Below are 19,041 nucleotides of genomic sequence, written 5' to 3'. Positions count from 1 at the left end.
TGTGCTTACTCACACGCTCTCTAAACAGTTGAGCTCTCCTGTGATTTGTGCAGTGTCATGGCTGAGAAATGGTTCTGAGCAGCCATGGCAGGACTGACTGATCCAGTTAACTTGACTGTGCTCTTGCATGACTCGCTGCCACGTTCCTGTGTACTGGCAGCCTACCTCAGCGGGGCAGTGCAGCAGTACACACAGGAGACTGAAATGCCAGGGGCTGTTAGAACTTTACTGGCAACTTTTAAAAGCTGGTCACTGATTGGTAAGTCTTTTCATCTGTTCTTCATATGCCTTCAAAGGAAGGAAGTTCTTGGAATGTGATTATCCAATGAAGCCTTTAAAAATAAAAAACCACCATTTTTAATAAAGTTCTGCACTTGTTCTCAGCCTACACTAGGAGACATTTGTTGCTTGTTTACAAACAGAACACTGCTTTGGAGTCAGGCTGACATAGGAAAAGGTCACTTGCTGTAGACAGCTAATGCACCTAATAAGGAACTCAAATTAATAGATGACTTAATATTCTCAAAGGAAAATGAAGGAAGGAATGGGAATGAAGACAAGGAAGATGAAAAGATGACAAGGCAGTGGCTGTGTTTGTGTCTGCCAGAGGTGACTGGTGAGACTGTTTTACTGGACTTGGGTGGTCCTCACTGCCATCCTCCATGGGTTATGTATCTCTTGCACATGCAGAAACCATACAAATAAATCATTTTTGCTACCTGGGAAAGCCTTTTGGCTCCTGGAAAGAAGCTGGCAACTTGCTAGAGCAAGTTCTTCTAGTCTACAGCCCACTTACAAGTTACCTTTACAGAAGTCAGTGGTTAGGAGCAGGGTGTATGAATTATATCAGTATTTTTTTCCTTGGAAATGGTGTCGTGCATCTGTAGTAAACTCTGCACTTCATGAAGCATCATACCTGTTACTGCTGCACAGGTGGAATATTTGGCACAGTGACATTATTTCTGGTCATGTGATTAGGAAAAAGCTGATTCTTATAATATTGAAATGAAAAATATGTTCTGAAAGTTTGGACAATGATTAGTTGTTTTATCTGAAAATAAGTGAGCTGGTATAAAATCAGGCCTTTTAATTTTTCTTTGCTTTCTGTAGGATAGTTGTGGATAGCTTATAGAAGAACTCTGTTGGAAGCAAAATAAGTTGGGGTATGTGCTGCTCTTTGTGAATTCAGTGGTGAGGTTGATGTCCCATCAGTATTTTATTTATCACAAAAGGGTCAGCTACATGGAACTCCTGTAAACCTCTTGTTCGTCTTGTAGCAGCAGACTTCTGGACTTTGTAGCAGACTGGTTATTTTTAACACTATCAACAGATTCCTATTGTTAGACCACAAAGCTAAATTTTCAGATTAATTTCTTCTGCAGAGTTGCTAAAATCCCAGCCTCTACTAATTACAGCAGCAGTGATAGTGAAAATTATTAATAAATATTTCCTAAATGTTCATGAAGAAATATGTTGATGTTAAAAGAAAATGAAATAGAATAAGCAATGAAACTGTGTTTACCCATTGTCTTTCAGCAAAATAATCAAGCTAATCATTTGTGCATCTGTGGCAGGACTATGATTGTTTTCCCTCTTCCTGTATTTTTAGAAATGGCAGAGAGCCCTCTTTTCTCCCACATGAGATGGCTCAGAGCCCATATATTGCACTTATTTCCAGGAGCTTTTGTTAGACATTATGTTTATGATCCCGGGGCATTGTTCAAAGCACAGCCTTTCATCCCAAGATGACTGAAGTGCAGAGAAGCAATAGTTGCTGCTTCTCACTGTGGCACCATTAAAGTTGTTGAATTTCACATGGGACCTGCTGCTTTAAGCAACACTCATGTGCAGTGTGACTTTTTCTGCTGTGTTTTGATTTCCTGGAGGTTGAGTTGCAGTGCTGTGGGGTGTAGATAGTTACAACACACTTTGGAATACCTTCATGGGAAGGGTTTCTACAGAAGTTATTCAGATTCCTCAGTTCATGTGAATTGCTTTTCACAGAATGATTACTTGTCACTGAACTAGCTCACGTTGTATACCTTCTTTCTGGGGACTGTTAACAAAAAGTTTGCATAAATCTGCTCACACAGTAAACACATGTTTAAATTTTGTGTATCACAGAAGCTGTAGTAAAGTCTTAAGTTGGCTTGAATATAATACCATTGAATTGTTTTGATGTCTTCTGTATTTTATCCCAATTTTAGCTGCAAGCCTTTGTATCAGAAGGCAAAGATCTGAAGAGATGATGCAACATCAGCTAGGCTTTTTTTTTTTCCTTCTCCCTTCTGTAAAAGCTGCATTGAATTATGAAAGTCTTGCTGACTTGTATATTACTTGCTATAACCTTAGGAAGCAAATTTGTGTGATAGCAGGTGTTTGTATGTAGGGGATTCTAATTTTAACTGACTAAATGAGGAGAGCTTGTCCCAGTTTTTCTTGAAAGTGCTTTTGGGAATAAAGGAATGTTCAAATTTAAGACTTTTGGTAGAAACTTGATATGAAATAATTAATAGTCTTAAATTGTGAGATAGGTATGATTTTTCAGTATAATGTGTATATATTTCTATTTTTTTGTAGTGCTGTCTTTGCTAGTGAAGTTGGAATTGTGAGTTGTGAATACACCGAAGTTACAAGGCTTACCTGCAATTTTAATGGTCATACTTGGGATAATTTCTGATTACTAAGAAAATAAAATTAGTGTAGTTTTGTGGAATAATGCTAATGAGAAAAGGAACAAAACAGCATTTTTATCTCTCGGTTCATTTCTTTCTACTCTGTTCTGGATTTACTGAAGCCAGAGGAACAGTGAAATAATAGGTGGCATATGCAGTGGTTACATTTGAATATGTTTTTGTGGATGTATTATACGAGGAGAAGTTTGAGTTTGTAGTTATTACTCGTATACTGTTGTTGAATAACATATTCCCGGATGTTTTTGTAATAACTGAATTCAGGTTAAATTAAGCTTAGTTTTGTAACTGCATTCTCTCTTCTCTCGGAAGACAAGCTGAGCAGTTGTTTACAAATATTACAGTGCTGTATGTTGATGAATGTTTCCCAGTAATCACATGTTGTAAAGAGTCCCATATTGCTTATCAGCCGTACAGAAAGAAAGGTTGGATAGTTGGGGAGTTTGTCTTGCCATTTTCTTGAATAATGTAAATAACTGTAAAATAAAAAGCCCTACTCATTTCCTCATGACTTCAGAAGTGAGTCAAGTCAGGTACTCCTGCCCTTATTTTATAGGTTTGTATTTTGCTGGAGGGTAGAATTATCTTTCTTGCAGTGGTGGATGAGGTTGGTGGTGGTCATCAGGCACAAATTGACATTCTTCCCACTTGAGCAAGGGCTGGTGCTGGAAATCTGAGGTCAGCGTGGGACAATTTGATGTACAGTATCAGCTCAGGACACAATTTCCCTGATTACCAGTGAGAGCAGCCTGAATTTATTTAGCATGCTATAATGAGGATTTGTTGGTAAACTCCAAGAATTGTGATGGTATGAAGTTTGATAAGGCTTGTTACCTGGAGCAAAAAATAAAGGGAGACAATGCATTCAGAATAAAAGTGGCCTGAAAACTGAGGTCTTGAGCCAACCATTCCAACTGCTTTAAATTCTGCTTGAGTTTCTGAATGTTAGCAAGCTCTCGAAACTCCCGTGTTGTAGCAGTTTCTCTTGCAATAAGATTTTACATCCAAACAAAATTATTTCAGCAAAAGGGAGTTCTAAATACTGTCTAGTTAAAAAAGTCTGGAACTTGATGACAGTAAACTTCCTAAAGCTACTTCAGCAAGACTCCAGCACGTATGAGTGACTTAGCTAAACATTTTCAGCCCCTTTCTCAGTGTTCCATGCAAAAGAAGAAACTATTTTCTTTACTTGCAAAATCAAACTATTAAATAAGACTTGGGGTTTAAGGGACTTGCAAGGGTGTTTGAGAGTCTCTGACAAAGAGGAAACTGAATCTCCTGATATGTAGTGCACTGCATTGTTTGCAAGGCCATTTTTATCCTACAGATACTGTTTTGTCCAGTGCTGAAGTTAATTTACAACATTGGTAGCAAACACTGCAAAAAAACACTATGCAGAAAGAATTTGTACATAAGGAATTTTTGTATCATTATGTTCCATGAAGAAATAATGCAATTTTCCAACACAATTTGCCCGAAACAGCAGGAGTGTATTCTTTCCCATTACGAAAAACTTCATGTGGTCTTGAGTGTTTGTTTCACAGTGGTCTGTAGTTGACTTGTTTTAAAAGTTTTGTGTAAAAACTAGTATGTTATTGGCTATGGATGGGTTGCACATCAAGCATCTCAGCCCCAAAACACTAAAATGTTATCAATGTTTAGCTTGCAAAAATACTCCAAGAAGATCTGGCCTTGGTGTGTGATGTAAAATCCCACAGGATAAGATGGCTGCAAATGTTACAGTTATATCTTTAGAATAATCAAGACAGCCTTTGCATATATGTTTAATATTCAGGAAGCAAATTAAGTGCAGTTCATGCCTTAGAAGATCCATTGTCATGGTGAACAGAGTGCACCAACAGACTATATGCATGCTACATTAGAGCTGCTTTTTGGCTCAGCCATGAGCTTCAGTAGTAAAACATTTGTAGAACTTTGCACAGTATTTTGCTGTTCCTGATGGTTCAGCTACTCGAGTGTCTAAGTGAACAAAAAGAGGCCACTTGGGTTATCCATTCCAAGATTCAACAATTAACTCTCATGAGTTACTGAAAATAGTGTTATGTGATCTAATGATTAATCTCTTTTGAATTCTCTTATTGTGTTTTTTATATTACTGCAAATGTTCTGTTTTTTAAAATAAACATAATTTTGTTATTTCAGTTAGTAATAATATTAAGTGATAATTTGCTTCAAATATACTGATATGTATTTCTTTCTTGCCAGTTATAGCTTCTTGTAATGGAAGATGGAAGACAAAGGGGCTCGTGTTGCTGACTACTTTGTTGTCGCAGGATTAACAGATATTTCAAAACCACTAGAGGAAGAAATCCACTTCAATGATGCTTGCCATAAAATTGCTAAACCAAAAGAACCTATTACAGATGTAACAGTAATTAATAAATCTCTGGGGGAGGAAGTTCCTCAGGGATATAAATGCATAGATGTTACTCCCTCAGGACTGTCTGCAGATCTCAATAATGGCAGTCTGGTGGGACCGCAGATATACCTTTGTTATCGCCGAGCAAGGGATAAGCCCCCACTTACTGATCTGGGGTGAGTGGTTTTTTTCTGTTTCAGCAGGTGATTAGGACAGTTTTACTTGACTAATGAGCAAGCAAAGTTTATTGAAATACCATGCTTTTAAAATAAAAGGCAGAACTCTAAACAGGAAGTTATTTGTTGTCTTGAGCATACTGTAACCCAGGTCAGACAAATTGCACACTGAGTGGATTGCAGTGACAGCTGTAATCCCTTGCATTTTGGAGTTTTCAAATTTTCAAAAAAATTTATAATTTTCAATGCATATATTTTGGCTGAGATAAGATGCTTAACCTACTTAAAACAGATTGCAGTGAGGTGAGTTGTAATACATTCTTAGAATCAGGGAGTGATTCTTTAACAGACTTGAAAATAATGCTATTTTTCAGTAAACAAAACAATTAAAAGCAATTGTACGTGAGCAAAACTAGTATAGTTTCTTCATGAAGCTTTTCTGTTGGGGTGCAGTGTGATATAATGTGACCTGAACTTGTCAGCAAAAATCTTTTGAACAGAGATGAGACGAGCTGTTGCTAAACTAGTCCTGTTCAGTTATAATTCTTAGCATAGTATTAGAGTTCAAAGCGTTTAAAAAAAAAAAGATGGCACCTTCTGACTTCTTTTCATCCCATTTTAACTAGGGTTTTGTACGATGGGAAAGAAAGAGTAAAGCAGGGTTGTGAAATAATTCACACTACTCCGTATGGCCGGCCTGCCAACATCAGCGGCAGCGCCTCCTCGCAGAGGGTGTACGTTACTTACCGGCGCGCGTCCGAGAACATGACACAGAACACCTTGGCTGTTACTGATATATGTATCATCATACCAAGTAAAGGAGAAACCCCCCCACATACATTCTGCAAGGTCGACAAGAATCTTAATAATAGCATGGTAAGATTTGAATTTTGAACACTTGGTATTCAGTGATGTTTGTGGAGTGTTTGTGACAGTTCTCAGAGTACTGGGTGATAAATCTGGATAAGCACTCTCCAAAGATAAACTAAAGCTTGGAAGAATTGGAGGATTACATTGCTTTGTTCCTGCTGGAGCAAAGTATTTTTTCAAGTCTCAGGGCAAATACTCATTTTAGAGCTGACTTAGAAATGCTGCCTTCAGCAGCTTTGGATTAGTCCTTAGAATCTGTTGTGTCACCATGTGCATAGCTGGAGGTTTTACAAACGTGGCTGTTTCTGATGCTGATTTTACTGTTGTGATGGAAATTCCGTATCTAACAACTGCCTTCTGTTTTGTTTTCAAACTCCCCTATTACCTACAACACTATTTTATGTGTTATTCTCAGTTTCACAAACTTTGCTGAAGAAAGCTGCATATGGGCAGTGATGAGTGCTGTAGACTGGAAGCTTGTTTATGTGCTTAGTATGGTTCCAAAGCCACATCTGCTAAAATACACAGGTGTCACAGCTCTTTGTTTGCAGAACTGAATATTTAGGTGTCTCCTGACTGAGTCTGCAGCCCTTTACGCTGACCTCTGTACAGTCCTCAAAAGTCAGGATGCTGGCTGTATATTTGAGTATCATGCAAAGAAGATAATGGAAATGTATCTGTACTTGTTTTTAAGTAAATCCCTGTAGAAGAATTTATAGATCTCATGCTTCAGTCTATAAACTGGTTTTGCTTTGGAGGTCAGGCTGATGCCTGCCATGGATTGGTTAGCTCAGAGCTAACACAATCCTTTTCTTACCTCTTGGTGGCTATTGGCAGAAGGATAGCATAGCAGGCCCCCAACATTCCTGTATTTTAATGCTCTATGGTTTTGTGTAGAATACGGATCTTTGTAACCAAGGAAGAAGAGGTTTTCCTCCACTCTTTTCAGTTCTGTCCATGTTATACTTAATCACATAACGAATAACTTACTTTGTTTTACAGTGGGGCTCAGCAGTATATTTATGTTACAAAAAGTCTGTGGCAAAAACCAACACCATATCATATAAAGCTGGTATGTAACTATTATTTAGCTTCTCTTCAATTTATCATGTGCAGGTTTATTTTTAACGTAACACAATTTTTAATTGAAGAATTATTTGACAAAGAGACTGCCTTGCCATTATGCAAAAAGTGATCTTTCCCTGAAGAGTTTTTTTGAAATTATCTCCTAAAATAAGTCTTAGAAATATGTATCATGACAAGTTTGTTTTAAAATTTTATCTCAATTGGAAGTGTTTTACAGCTATGTGTAAAATAAAGCCTCACCACATTAGTCTGATAGCACATTAACTGAATCCTCAACTGAGGCAGAACAGCATAATTAATTTGTTCAATTCTATTGATATTAAAAAAAACAATCTATCTAATATCTGACATAAGATTTTTCATGAAACTTTTTTGTAAAAAATTAACTGCTTTAATAATTGAAAACATCAGTCTTTTATTTCTCCATTCTGATTACCACTTTTTAAACTAAATTTTACGTCTTTACTCATTAGTGATGAATGTGAACTCTTAGAATAATATCTGAAATGCACACAACCTGCAAACAGAGAAATTAGTTACAAATAGTTCCTGAAGTAGGACTTCAGTCCAATGCTTAGGCCAGGTGATTTCCCCTTAGGCTGTGGGAGCATCCTGCCCCTTCCCAGATATTTACAGTGCCTGGTTATTTGCGGCTTTACTGATCTTTTGAAGTTAGTGTATGCTCATACCTTATTTTTCTGTGTGTTTTTTGTGGAATGAGCTCTTAGAAATGTTTCTGCTGTTCCTTTTATAACTACCTTGTTGCAAATTCCCTTTCTAGGTTTAATATGCAGATATCCTGAAGAAGATTATGAATCATTCCCACTACCAGAATCTGTGCCTCTTTTTTGTCTACCTATGGGTGCAACAATTGAATGTTGGCCATCTAACAGTAAATACCCTCTCCCAGTTTTTTCTACATTTGTACTAACTGGAGCTTCTGCAGAAAAGGTATTTCAAAAGATTAAAAAAATGTTAACAATTAAAGGTTAAAAGTGTTGTTGTTTTATCTGTTCAGAATGATGATGATAATGCATATTTTTCTAGACAAACTTAAATCTGTTCATTTGGGTTTAGTTCAGACTGCTTTAAAGAATGACTTGCATTTATTTCACTGCTGGTCTGTTATATAAATCTGCACTCCTTTGCTTTCCAACTATGCTAGCCTTTGATACTAGAGAGCTGTAAAAAGTCTGACTGCATATATATGCAGGTGTTCTATTTTTATTGCAAGCATGGGAACAACCTTACGTGTGTATACTTGTTCTAAAAAGTAAATTGGGTGTCAGAGGATACTGCTTTGAGTTGTTTATAAAGGATTTCTTAAATAGCTTTAAAAGCAATTGTAGGAGCAGTTGATTGCAGTTGTGCTCTGTATAATCATTCTTCTTCTCTCACTTAAATTGTTTCAGAAATTCCTCTTTCTTATGTTCTCATGTTTTCTCATTGTTTTAAATAAATCATAGACTGTCTGGATTTTCACAGCCATAAGAATATTCCAGAATAGATTGCTTCAAAAGATGGTGAATTAATGTGACTTTTCATGCAACAGTATAAGCTTAATTTTCCTTGCATGTTTGGGGTTTGTTAGATAGCTTTGAAGGTCAAGGCAGATTTATTGACTTCAAATCAACTGTGTTATTGCAGGTATATGGTGCTGCTATTCAGTTTTATGAACTGTATCCTGAAGAGAATCTCTCAGAGAAACAAAAATCTCAGCTGGGATTAGCAGCTGCAGCTGAGGGAAAGTCAGATTCATGCAGAACAGTTCAAACAAATAAATGCATCTGTCTGCTCTCTCACTGGCCTTTTTTTGATGCTTTCAAGAAGTTTCTTACCTTTCTGTATCGTTACTCCATTTCTGGTCCACATGTCCTGCCCATTGAGAAGTAAGTAACTTGTGTTATCATTGAACATTTTTGGCTAATAGAACTTTTCAAGGCATCAAATTTCAAATGCAGCATTTGCTTTTTAATTTTATTACATGTAAGTCTTTTCTCTGGTTAAACTTCAATGTAAGTTCTATAAGACACTGACTGTGGAGCAAGCATTTTTTGTGATTTATTACTTTTTTACTCCACTTCTTTATTCCACTTTGTGTCTGCTGTGCTTGATTTAAAATTGTGATAGTGTAAACATACAATAATGAATTTTTTTTTACAGCTGAGAACTATTTTTGGTTTTTTATTTTTGGGAATAAATAAAATTAGAAATAAATATAAAACGTTTTATTAGTTTTGATTTTACAGATTTATTTGCTTATTGTGGATTCTCTCATTTGTAAACTGGTCAATTTACTGTGCATAATTTAAATATAGCTACGCTGTCTTGCTGGAAGTTAATATAGCATTTAGCCTAGTTTCTTCAGCTATTTTAAGGATGATGAAGGTTCTGTGCCATACATGTGTATTTGAACATTTTCAGCCAGCCCTGCTTCTGCAAGCAGCAAGTCTTTCCCTTTGATGTTTGCTGTGTATTCCATATTTCTGCCACCATCTTCATGCACTGGAAATAAAGACAAAATCCCAGCTCCTCTGCCAGCCTAATTCCTTTCCTGTTCTCGTTGCCATGTGGCTGCACAGGCAGTGCAATTGAAAATATGGTAAAAATGGGGGGTTTTGCCTACATTTAATGGCATAATATGCAGCTACATTGAAATATATGTGTGAAATATATAGTTTTGAGTCAGAAATATGTAAAAGGAGTCTTCTGGTGTGCTCTGAATTTCTTTAAAAATTGGAATAATGGTAAAAGTTATAGAAATCATAGTAAAGTATGTGCTTGTAGTATGCAGTTGATGTGGGGTTACCTGTTTCTTCCTGAGTTTCTACTGATTGCATGTCGTTTCTTTTAATGTGAAAGCTTATATTCTGTAGAACCCTACACTTTCAGAACTTCTGGAAGTTTAATCAATTTATAAACCTGAGAACTTAGTCAAAATTTTAAAAATCTCTTTGCAAAAAACTTTTCACACATTTTCATTAGAAATCTTGCGTAACAATTTGTGTTTTGGATGAAGAAAATGGATTAACTTAGTGACTTTCTGTGATACTCAGCTGTGAATATTTTTGTGCAAGTAACCAGTGCTAGTCTCTGAGGTACAGTGCTATTTCAAGCCAGTCTCAGAAGCAGGATTGTAAATGGTGTTGTGATACTCAAACAGCAGAATTTCTACTTTACAAATTTATTTAAACAAACCAAAACAAACCTCTCTAATTTTTCAGTCTCACAAACCAAGTTTGTAGTTTGAAAGATAATCTCTTCTGCCATTTTGGTTGTCAATAGTAGAAAAATAGGCATTCAAGGTCAGAATAGATTACCATAGGATTTGGGAGCTATTTGGTTTGGGGTGGGTTTTTTTGCTGTCTTCTGAATAAGGATGGGCCATTTTTATGTAATGAATTCTCCTGCTGGCAGTAATTTTGTCTTGAGGTAAAGCAGTTTAAGCTTATAATTTCTACTAAATCAGTGTATTTCTTTTCTTCTAGACACATTTCCCATTTCATGCATAAAGTTCCTTTTCCATCCCCTCAGAGGCCAAGAATTCTAGTTCAGGTAAGTGTAAGTATCTTCTAAATAGCTATGTCTTAAGTGGAGACAAAACAGCTGTTGAACAGGTTAGTAAATGGAAAATGTAATTTTTATGTTCCGATTTCATTTTGCTTAAGATTTTTTTTCCTAAATTCATACACTTAATTTTTAGATTTCTCACTGTTGTTTTCAGTTTAGTTAAGGACTTTAATGAGCCATTACAAGATACTGTTTAGTGAGCTGCAAGCTTAGTTGTTGGTTTTTTTCCAGACTATATGGAAATTAGTGGAAAACTACTCAAAGTCAGCATCTGGTTTAATTTTTTGCAATAGCTTTGAACCATTTTCTTCTTGCTACTGTATGAAGGCTGAGTGTAAAATAAATAAATTAAAACCAGATGTGAAGGGTATATTCATGATTACCCCTTTTCCCAAGGGGCTTCTTGCTGTCCTCTACATAACAGATTGCTCTTACTGAAAACTGCAGGAGCCAGGCATGCTCAGCACAGGCACATTTCATCAGTATGACCCTCATTCTGTCCTACCTGCAAGACTCAGCATATTTTACTATGTGTGAGTGAAAGGGCATAATTGCTAGGATTAGGTTGCCTGTTGTGGGAAATTTCACCCATGTCACTGGTGGTGGGAGAGAGCCAATCCCTATCATAAGGACATTTTAAGTGAAAAGTGAATAAGACTTGTTAAGTCTTTTTCCTTTTTATCTACTAAGAGGCACAAAGAGTAGAGACATGAAAGAAATTTATTGCTGAGAAAAGACAGCTCTATTCCCTTGTAGTTATTTTTCCAATTCTGTGGTTTTGAACAAGTTACGAAGTGATGTGACTCTGTTACTTCTTATATGAAATAAAATGTAGAGAGTCCTGTGCAGGTTTCAGTCTTAATGTAGTAGCCCATGTGCTGTTGAAGTCTTTCAGAGTAAATGCTATCTGAAGTTATATCTGTGCTATGGAATGTATTGAATAATAAAGATCCTTCTTAGTGTACTTGGATATTATGAAGAAGTGACATTTATTATTAATGAAAGGGGGTTGGAGAATAGTTGCACTGAAACTGTATCTGACATTTCTATCACTTTTATTACTACAAAGCTCAATTCAAAACCCAGTATTTTTCCTTCTTGTTGGTTTATTTTTAATTCACCTTCATTAAAATACTGGTGCTAGGGAACACTAAACATATTTACAGAGAACTGTAAGTAAGTTTAGAGAAACTTTTTTGTTGTTGTTAATCTGAATTTTTAGAGAACATGGGTGTATATCCTGCAACCAAGTCTGAGGGCCTAGATGTAGGTGATGTGAAATTACATCTGTTCCACCTTACTTTCAAAGTGCTGAATGCATCAAGGGAGCACAACTTCAGTAGCTGATAGCACAGATGTGGAACACACTGTTTTTAAAGTAGGCAGTGATAGTTGAGGTCTGTGAAAGTACTTCCTTCAAGCTGCTTTTAGGGTCTTCTGAGGTGTACAGCACTGAATAAAATCCCAGATGATTGTATCTGTTCCCAACAATAGTATGGGAAATGTTGTGTTCTTAGGATTCCATTTCTTCAAAGAAATAGTAATTTCTCTCTGAAGCTTGTTAATGTCATACATGGTAGTCTTTTGTTAAATGATTAGTATAGCAAATCCTTCTGAATATGTGTTGCTGTGGAGTGTCCTGTGAGTGTCTATCTGCTTTCTGAAATGGGGCCTGATACCTCTTAGTAACTACATCTATGCCAGTCTGAATGTGTGACCCATTCTCAGATCCTTTTTAGCATCTGTTACAAGGGAGAGAGAACACAGCATGTGTATGACACTTAAGTTTCAAAGAAATTACAGCCATTAGTAAAAGATTCAGGAGTGCTGCTGATTGCCAGTTTCCAGCTGCCCTTTTCCGTAGATTGTTTCTGCTCTGAAATCTTTTGGCGTCTCTTCTCCATGCCCTACATTCCTTTGTTGCACAGATATTCCTGTTCTAATGATTTATTCACAACTTGAAGAGCACGTTGGGTAATAATATGTTTCTCCCCCTGAAGAGTAGGTGCAGTAAGTGCCCCTTCTGCCTAAGGGAGATGTGCTCTCTGAATAGATGTTTGATTGTGTTTATCTGCTGAAATGAAACAGTCATAGGACATTAGACTGATGCTTCCTTTCTGGGGGCAGGTTATGAAGGTTACCTCAGGCTGAAAAAATGACTTCTTTGAATTCTTTCACTGAACAAGCAAATGGTGATTGTTGTCACAAGGTGACTTACTTGAAGACAAATCTAGCATGTGGAGTGGTGTGGCCATCCTCATCTGTCATTATAGCCAAATGTAGCATTAACTTTCCAAAGCTCTGCTCTGTGAAGCACGCAAGGAAGCAGGACTGCACAGACTCCTGCTGTGTCTGTCCAGGCACAGAGTTATGTGCCATGGTGCTTCATTGTTTGTGATTGTAATTCATCTGATTTTCTGACTGCTATTCTCTGGTTATTTGCTGTGGGGTCTAAACTGAAATGTACTCACAAATGAAGTGTTACTAGAAGTTATCTGGTCTTGCAGTTCAGTTGTACAAGTTACTGTGAGTTACTGAATTACTGCTGCTACTTCTATGTGTACTTTTATACAATAGAACGTGTGTGACCACTTAGCAGAGGGGAGTAAGCTAAATGATATCTTGTTACCTTGGATTTACTATGGCAGAAAATGTCAGTTGAGCTTTGATAAATTGCTTCAGTATCTGTTCTCTTGTACTCATTTGAATCCTCCTATTCATGCTGAATATGTGAATGATTTCTCTTATGTTGTATCACTGTAAGAAAGGAACATGGCATTGTGTGCCACTTCTCACAGTGCTGTGCAGCTGGGCCATAGAAGATTTTGCTTAGTTTAAATTTTACTTTTAGGTGTTCCTTGATGTAGTTGAGTAATTTCTAAAAAATATTTCCAAAGTTCAGAGTAAAAAGTAAGTATTTAAAAATCTTTTTTCCAGCTATCTCCACATGATAACCTGATTCTTAGCCAACCTGTGTCATCACCCCTTCCACTGAGGTAAGTAGCAGTATCTTCTCTTTAATTGTGTATGTGTTCTGACTTACATTGCAGAAAATATGTGGTACTTGGAGCTGTAATTGTGCAAATTAACTTACCCTGTCTGGTGCCTTTTGTAGCTAATTGTATATATGAAGTGTATTTGTGATAAAACCTGCTTCGTGACTAGGATACACTTTTAGTGAACAGTATCTGTGTTATTTCAAGTAATTATGGTGATTCTTCAGGCAGAATATGTATAGTTAGATCCCCTTTCTAGGAGTTGGTACCTGGGCTCCCAAGATAGTGCAAGGTAATATTGTCAGGTCATTGAGGGAGTTCTGGGAATGCGTTGAAATTTCCCTTTTCAAGAGAGTGATTAAAAACAGATATCATCCCCCTGTAAATTGCTTCTAAGAAAGAAAAGCACATGTCCTGAAAATAGTCTAGACTGATGGAAGGGTCTCAAGTAGTTATGATTACTATTGGGCAGTAACCATTGTTCATGAACAGGGAGGTGTACCAAGTACTCTGCACTCTTCTTTCAAAGAAAGATTTGCAGATTTAAGTTTATAAAATCCTACTCTAATGTTTTGTTTTCTGTTTTGTTACTGATTTTTTAAATTTTGTTTTTCTTTTTTTATGATCCCTTGTAACTCACCAATATGTATGTATTCCTTAACAGTGGGGGCAAGTTTTCTACACTACTTCAGAATTTAGGACCTGAAAATGCTGTAACTCTACTTGTGTTTGCAGTGACTGAACACAAAATTCTCATCCATTCATTGCGACCTTCTGTCCTTACTAGTGTGACAGAGGCATTAGTCTCTGTAAGTATCATGCTTTGAATCATACACCTGCAAGTGGAAAACATATTTTTTTTATAACATATAAAATTAGTAGTAGTGTTGTTGTTAAGCTTAACAGTTACTTAAAAATAAGAATAAAAATATTCATTAAAGAGAAAATCACATGTTGCTACTGTTATCCCATGAAGACAGAAGAGATAGTAACTGTTGTTGGTTCTTTGTGTGTAAATATTATAACTAAGCATGTTCTTTGGCCATCACAGTGCACTGAATACAGGTTCCTGATTTGCCCAAATAACAGTGCATTCTCTCTTGCAGAGGAATTTTAAATGTGTTATTTTCCTGCCTGTCCTCTCTAAATATTGTTTTTCTACCTGTGCTATGTACCATCTCTTATACTGAAGAGCTTTTTCCTGCAAATTAAAGCAATATAATTTTAGAGAACTGAGTGCGTTTTTAATTGAATAATCTGTATCTAGTTCTTCAGTAATAATCATCTGTCAGGTTAAAAGATTTTGAAGTGGCAGTTAGTGATGCTTGTTTTCTACTTGCATAGGCTATTTTATTATACATGTTTAACCTATGTTTTTGTCTCTGCGTATGTTCAAAGATGATATTTCCCTTCCACTGGCCTTGTCCATATATTCCTCTCTGTCCCTTGGCACTGGCAGATGTGTTAAGTGCACCATGCCCATTCATAGTGGGAATTGATTCAAGATACTTTGATCTCTATGACCCTCCACCAGATGTTAGCTGTGTGGACTTAGATACCAATACAATTTCTCAGTAAGTATTTATTAACAATTTTTCTTCTGTATTTCTTTTTGCCTCCTATTTTTGAAGGCAAAAACTAGCTTTTTGGCGAAACTTTGGGGACTTTTATTTGGTTTAAACCTCTAAACTTTTGAATATATGCTAGAAATGACATCTCTTGTCCAACACTGCAGAGTGGAGATACAATCCTCATGGAAAATTATTACTGCCTTTTATTCTGTTACATAAAAATCTTACTGCACGTGTTGGCATGTTTCCTTGGTTAACCAGCTTGTGTCCCACTTCATTGTCCCTGGAGGGGAATAGTAATTTTAGTTTGCCACAATCACCTTTCTTAGTGTTGAAGAGATTCTAGAATCTTCATATGGGCATCTGTTTGAAAATTATAACAAATCATACTTTGCATTCATATAAAGTATGGGAACTTTGAGAATTAGAGATGGAAACTTTGGGTGTCAGTCTTACAATCATGTAATCATCAACAAACTGAAGTAATAGTGTTATTTCTTCTTCAGAACTGTGTAGAGTGCTACCTTTTTCTGTAATACTAATTAGCTAGTATCTAAAGTAGTAGCAAGGATAGCTGTGCACTGTTAAAACCATTGTTAATCAGCTCATGTTGTTATGATACTCAAAGCATTGTTTCCTTGTGATGATGTGATACAAAGACAGAAGAACATAAGGCTACTGGTTCAAGATTCTAAACCACACAACATTAATTAAACTTGTATTTTGGAATTAGACTGGTATTTTAATATAATGTTTAATATACTCAGTCTGTCCTTAGTGTTACTTCTCCAAGTCTTTGGCCAGTGTTCTTCTGGATCATCCTCCTGTTGGCAGCAGCCTTGCAGCATTGCTATGTCTAGCTAAAAACTTATTTCTTTCTAAATTATCGTATTTGTGGGTTTGTTTTGGGATCGTATTTTTCTTCAGTAGTTGTGGAATTACAGAAGGTTACATATATTAAGTACTGGTAACCAGAAATGTTTCTTAAGGGTTTTATGCTGATAGCAAGTTTGTATAGCAATTCTGCCCTAAACTTTTTAGGAACTAGTTCAAACTAAGCTGCAATAACTTTGGTTTGGATTTTGTTACTTTTTGGCTAAGAACTTGTTTGTGCATTTCTTCTGGCATTTGTCTAATTAGCTACATATTTTTAAATGTAAAATAAATTATTTCCAGTTATTTCTGGTTTCATTCTACTTTTAGCTAATTTTCCTCTACATTTTCTTAGATTAATTCAATTTCATTGAATGGAAAAATGTGTCAAACGAATGCTCACAATTTTTGTGACTTTGTGACCAGTAGGGTCTCAAGGCTTGCTGGTGCCCTCTGTTGACAAAGGAAGTTGTCAGTTTTTTCAGCATGGTAATGATCAAGTCCAATCTACACACTAAACACAAAGCAGTTATCAAATGAATTTTGGGTTACAATGACCATGCTACTTTAAGTAAATAGGGCTCAGAATATAGCATGTGTGGTGGTTGTTTGTGCAATGGCAGGTGCTTAATACTATTAATCTATCTTTTATGTGTTCTAAGTGGATTGATTTCAGTGCTAAAGAGTGTGGCTGCATAATCATTATCATTCTGAGGTTCAGGGCATTGGTTGGATGGCTGTGATCAAATCTCCATATAGTAAATCAGGTTTCACTTGGGTTGGTTTTCAGTCTTGCTCACTCCTGTTTTAATGGAGTTTCCTGTTTTAATCCCATTTCTCTAGTGGGATAGAAAAGTCGTCTTAATACAGTCCAATATACCCACGTGTTCCAGTGTATACTCATAGCTTTTTTTCTTTCCCTTCCAGAACTGGAGATAAGAAAGCTATTGCATGGAAGATCTTACCAAAGAAACCTTGTAAAAATCTGATGAACACTTTAAATAATTTATATCAGCAACTGGCAGAAAGTGAGTGGGAAAGTACATAATAAGATTTGCATTGGATATAGTGTGCCACATTAACAGATAAATGTATCTAATTCATTATGTCCATAAATCACCCCTGACATTAAACATAATGTTTTCATACAGAATGGCAAAATTTGTGCTTGAGGTTCAGAGATTAGAGAACCCATGTAGGGGCTTTTGGGGTGGAGGAGACTTCCATAAGGCAGTGCTTCTTGGCTACTGAAGTTACTAGGATGTAATACTTGCATCCCATCCATGTGTTTGTCCCTAAAATAAGCTGCTTTAATCAGCTCTTGTATAAATTTGCACGTTTTTACAAATAGCTTACCTTGAGGGGTTTTAAAGCTCTGTCCATACTGGTTCTCTCTAGTGCTGTAGTATCTAAGGTGCTGAAAAGATAACTATATCTTGCTTTTGGTATTATCCAGAGGTACAGGAGTTGTATAAGGTCAAGCTGAATCAATTTTTTAATCTCATGATTGAATTTAATTGCATATATTTTTATCTATTCCAAACTTCATGGAGCTCAGTAATCAAGTGAATCTAATAGGATAAAGAGAATTTTATTTACCAATATTGAGGGAGGGGAAATTAAAATGTTACAATGTTGTTTTTGTTTACAGTGCAACAGAGACCAAGAGAAGATGCGTTAATGGAATTAGCAATGAATGACTATGATTTTAGTTCTGGGAAGAAATTGCATTTGTTAGATTTGGAGATCCAGGAAGCATTTCTGTGTTTCATGGCCTCAATACTAAAAGGTTACAGGTCGTATCTCAGGCCAATAACAGAGGCACCTTCTGAAACAGCCACAGATGCAAGTTCCCTCTTTGAACTACAAGGTGAAGAGTCATAAACTTATTTTCTGCATATTAATTTAGTATGTTAGGTTCTTCTTTAAAGAACAAAAACATTTTCAGTGCTGGTGTTGTGAAGGATGGTTAAAAATGTGAGTACAGAAAAATTTGCATCATACTGACAGAGGTTACAGTGCGGTTATTGCTTGTTGGTAGAATGTAAGCTGTGTGGGGAGGGCTTTCTTGTTGTAGCCATTCTTACATGCTCCTGATGTCACTTTATAGGATTCCTCAAAAGTCGAGATCGTTCCCATCAGAAGTTCTACACCCTGATGACCAAAACTCAGATGTTCATTCGCTTCATTGAAGAGTGTTCCTTTGTCAGTGATAAGGACGCAAGCCTTGCGTTTTTTGATGACTGTGTGGACAAAGTAAGCATGTCTTCATGTGTTGATGGTGTCAGATGTATGGGTTTCCTAAAGCAGGCAAGATTTGTTATGGTGTGTCGTGTAAAAGATCTGTGTAACCTGCTGTTTTTTGGTGGGTTCTGTTACTCTACCATCATGTTTGTGTCGCAGTAAAGGAATACCTGCTGTCTGTTTCTGCGCTGGTCTCCTTGGGGTTTTTTGCAATAGTTTTTGTTTTCAGGAGACCTGAACTGAGACCCACAATCTTTATATCCCTGTTTGCTTCCGTTGTAACATGAAAGAAATTTTTATTAATATTATAAGAAATTCCACACCTACTTGTCATCTTCCTGGTCACCTGTAACACTCTATTTGGGATGCTGATGTTTAAGTAATGTATGTGTTGTGTAAGTTTTCCTACAAAGTAGGTCACCTGCTGTTTACCTGCTGTTTGTTCCAAAGGGATTACTAGTGAAGACTGAAAACAACTATTTATGGTCTGAATTTCTGGCTGTTTCTGCTATGGAAGTGCAGAAGAGCTGAAAGGAGTTGTCTACTTCGTAGACAAGTTGTTTACTGAAAGATATGGTGCAA

At 36.5% G+C, this 19,041-nt stretch overlaps 1 protein-coding gene across 4 annotated transcripts in view; it reads left to right on the top strand.

Moving 5' to 3' along the window:
- Positions 1-19,041, top strand: part of DENND4A (DENN domain containing 4A) — a 52,794-nt gene that overhangs the window by 14,604 nt on the left and 19,149 nt on the right. For 3 of the 4 annotated variants that reach the window (XM_051628213.1, XM_051628215.1, XM_051628214.1), the window contains 12 exons: positions 4,920-5,249; positions 5,876-6,125; positions 7,122-7,191; positions 7,987-8,156; positions 8,853-9,094; positions 10,694-10,760; positions 13,713-13,771; positions 14,436-14,580; positions 15,170-15,345; positions 17,143-17,243; positions 17,867-18,085; positions 18,326-18,471. In XM_051628213.1, the coding sequence (XP_051484173.1) occupies positions 4,942-5,249; positions 5,876-6,125; positions 7,122-7,191; positions 7,987-8,156; positions 8,853-9,094; positions 10,694-10,760; positions 13,713-13,771; positions 14,436-14,580; positions 15,170-15,345; positions 17,143-17,243; positions 17,867-18,085; positions 18,326-18,471 (1,953 nt within the window). In that variant the 5' untranslated portion in view covers positions 4,920-4,941. Of the gene's footprint in view, positions 1-4,919; positions 5,250-5,875; positions 6,126-7,121; positions 7,192-7,986; positions 8,157-8,852; positions 9,095-9,686; positions 9,808-10,693; positions 10,761-13,712; positions 13,772-14,435; positions 14,581-15,169; positions 15,346-17,142; positions 17,244-17,866; positions 18,086-18,325; positions 18,472-19,041 lie in introns of those variants that run through there. The other variant, XM_051628216.1, reaches the window with a different exon arrangement.

Source organism: Apus apus, chromosome 10, assembly GCF_020740795.1.
Source record: "Apus apus isolate bApuApu2 chromosome 10, bApuApu2.pri.cur, whole genome shotgun sequence".
In the NCBI taxonomy this organism is placed as follows: Eukaryota; Metazoa; Chordata; class Aves; order Apodiformes; family Apodidae; genus Apus; species Apus apus.
Note: the sequence above shows the minus strand (reverse complement) of the source record. Positions and strands in the feature narration are given on the sequence as shown.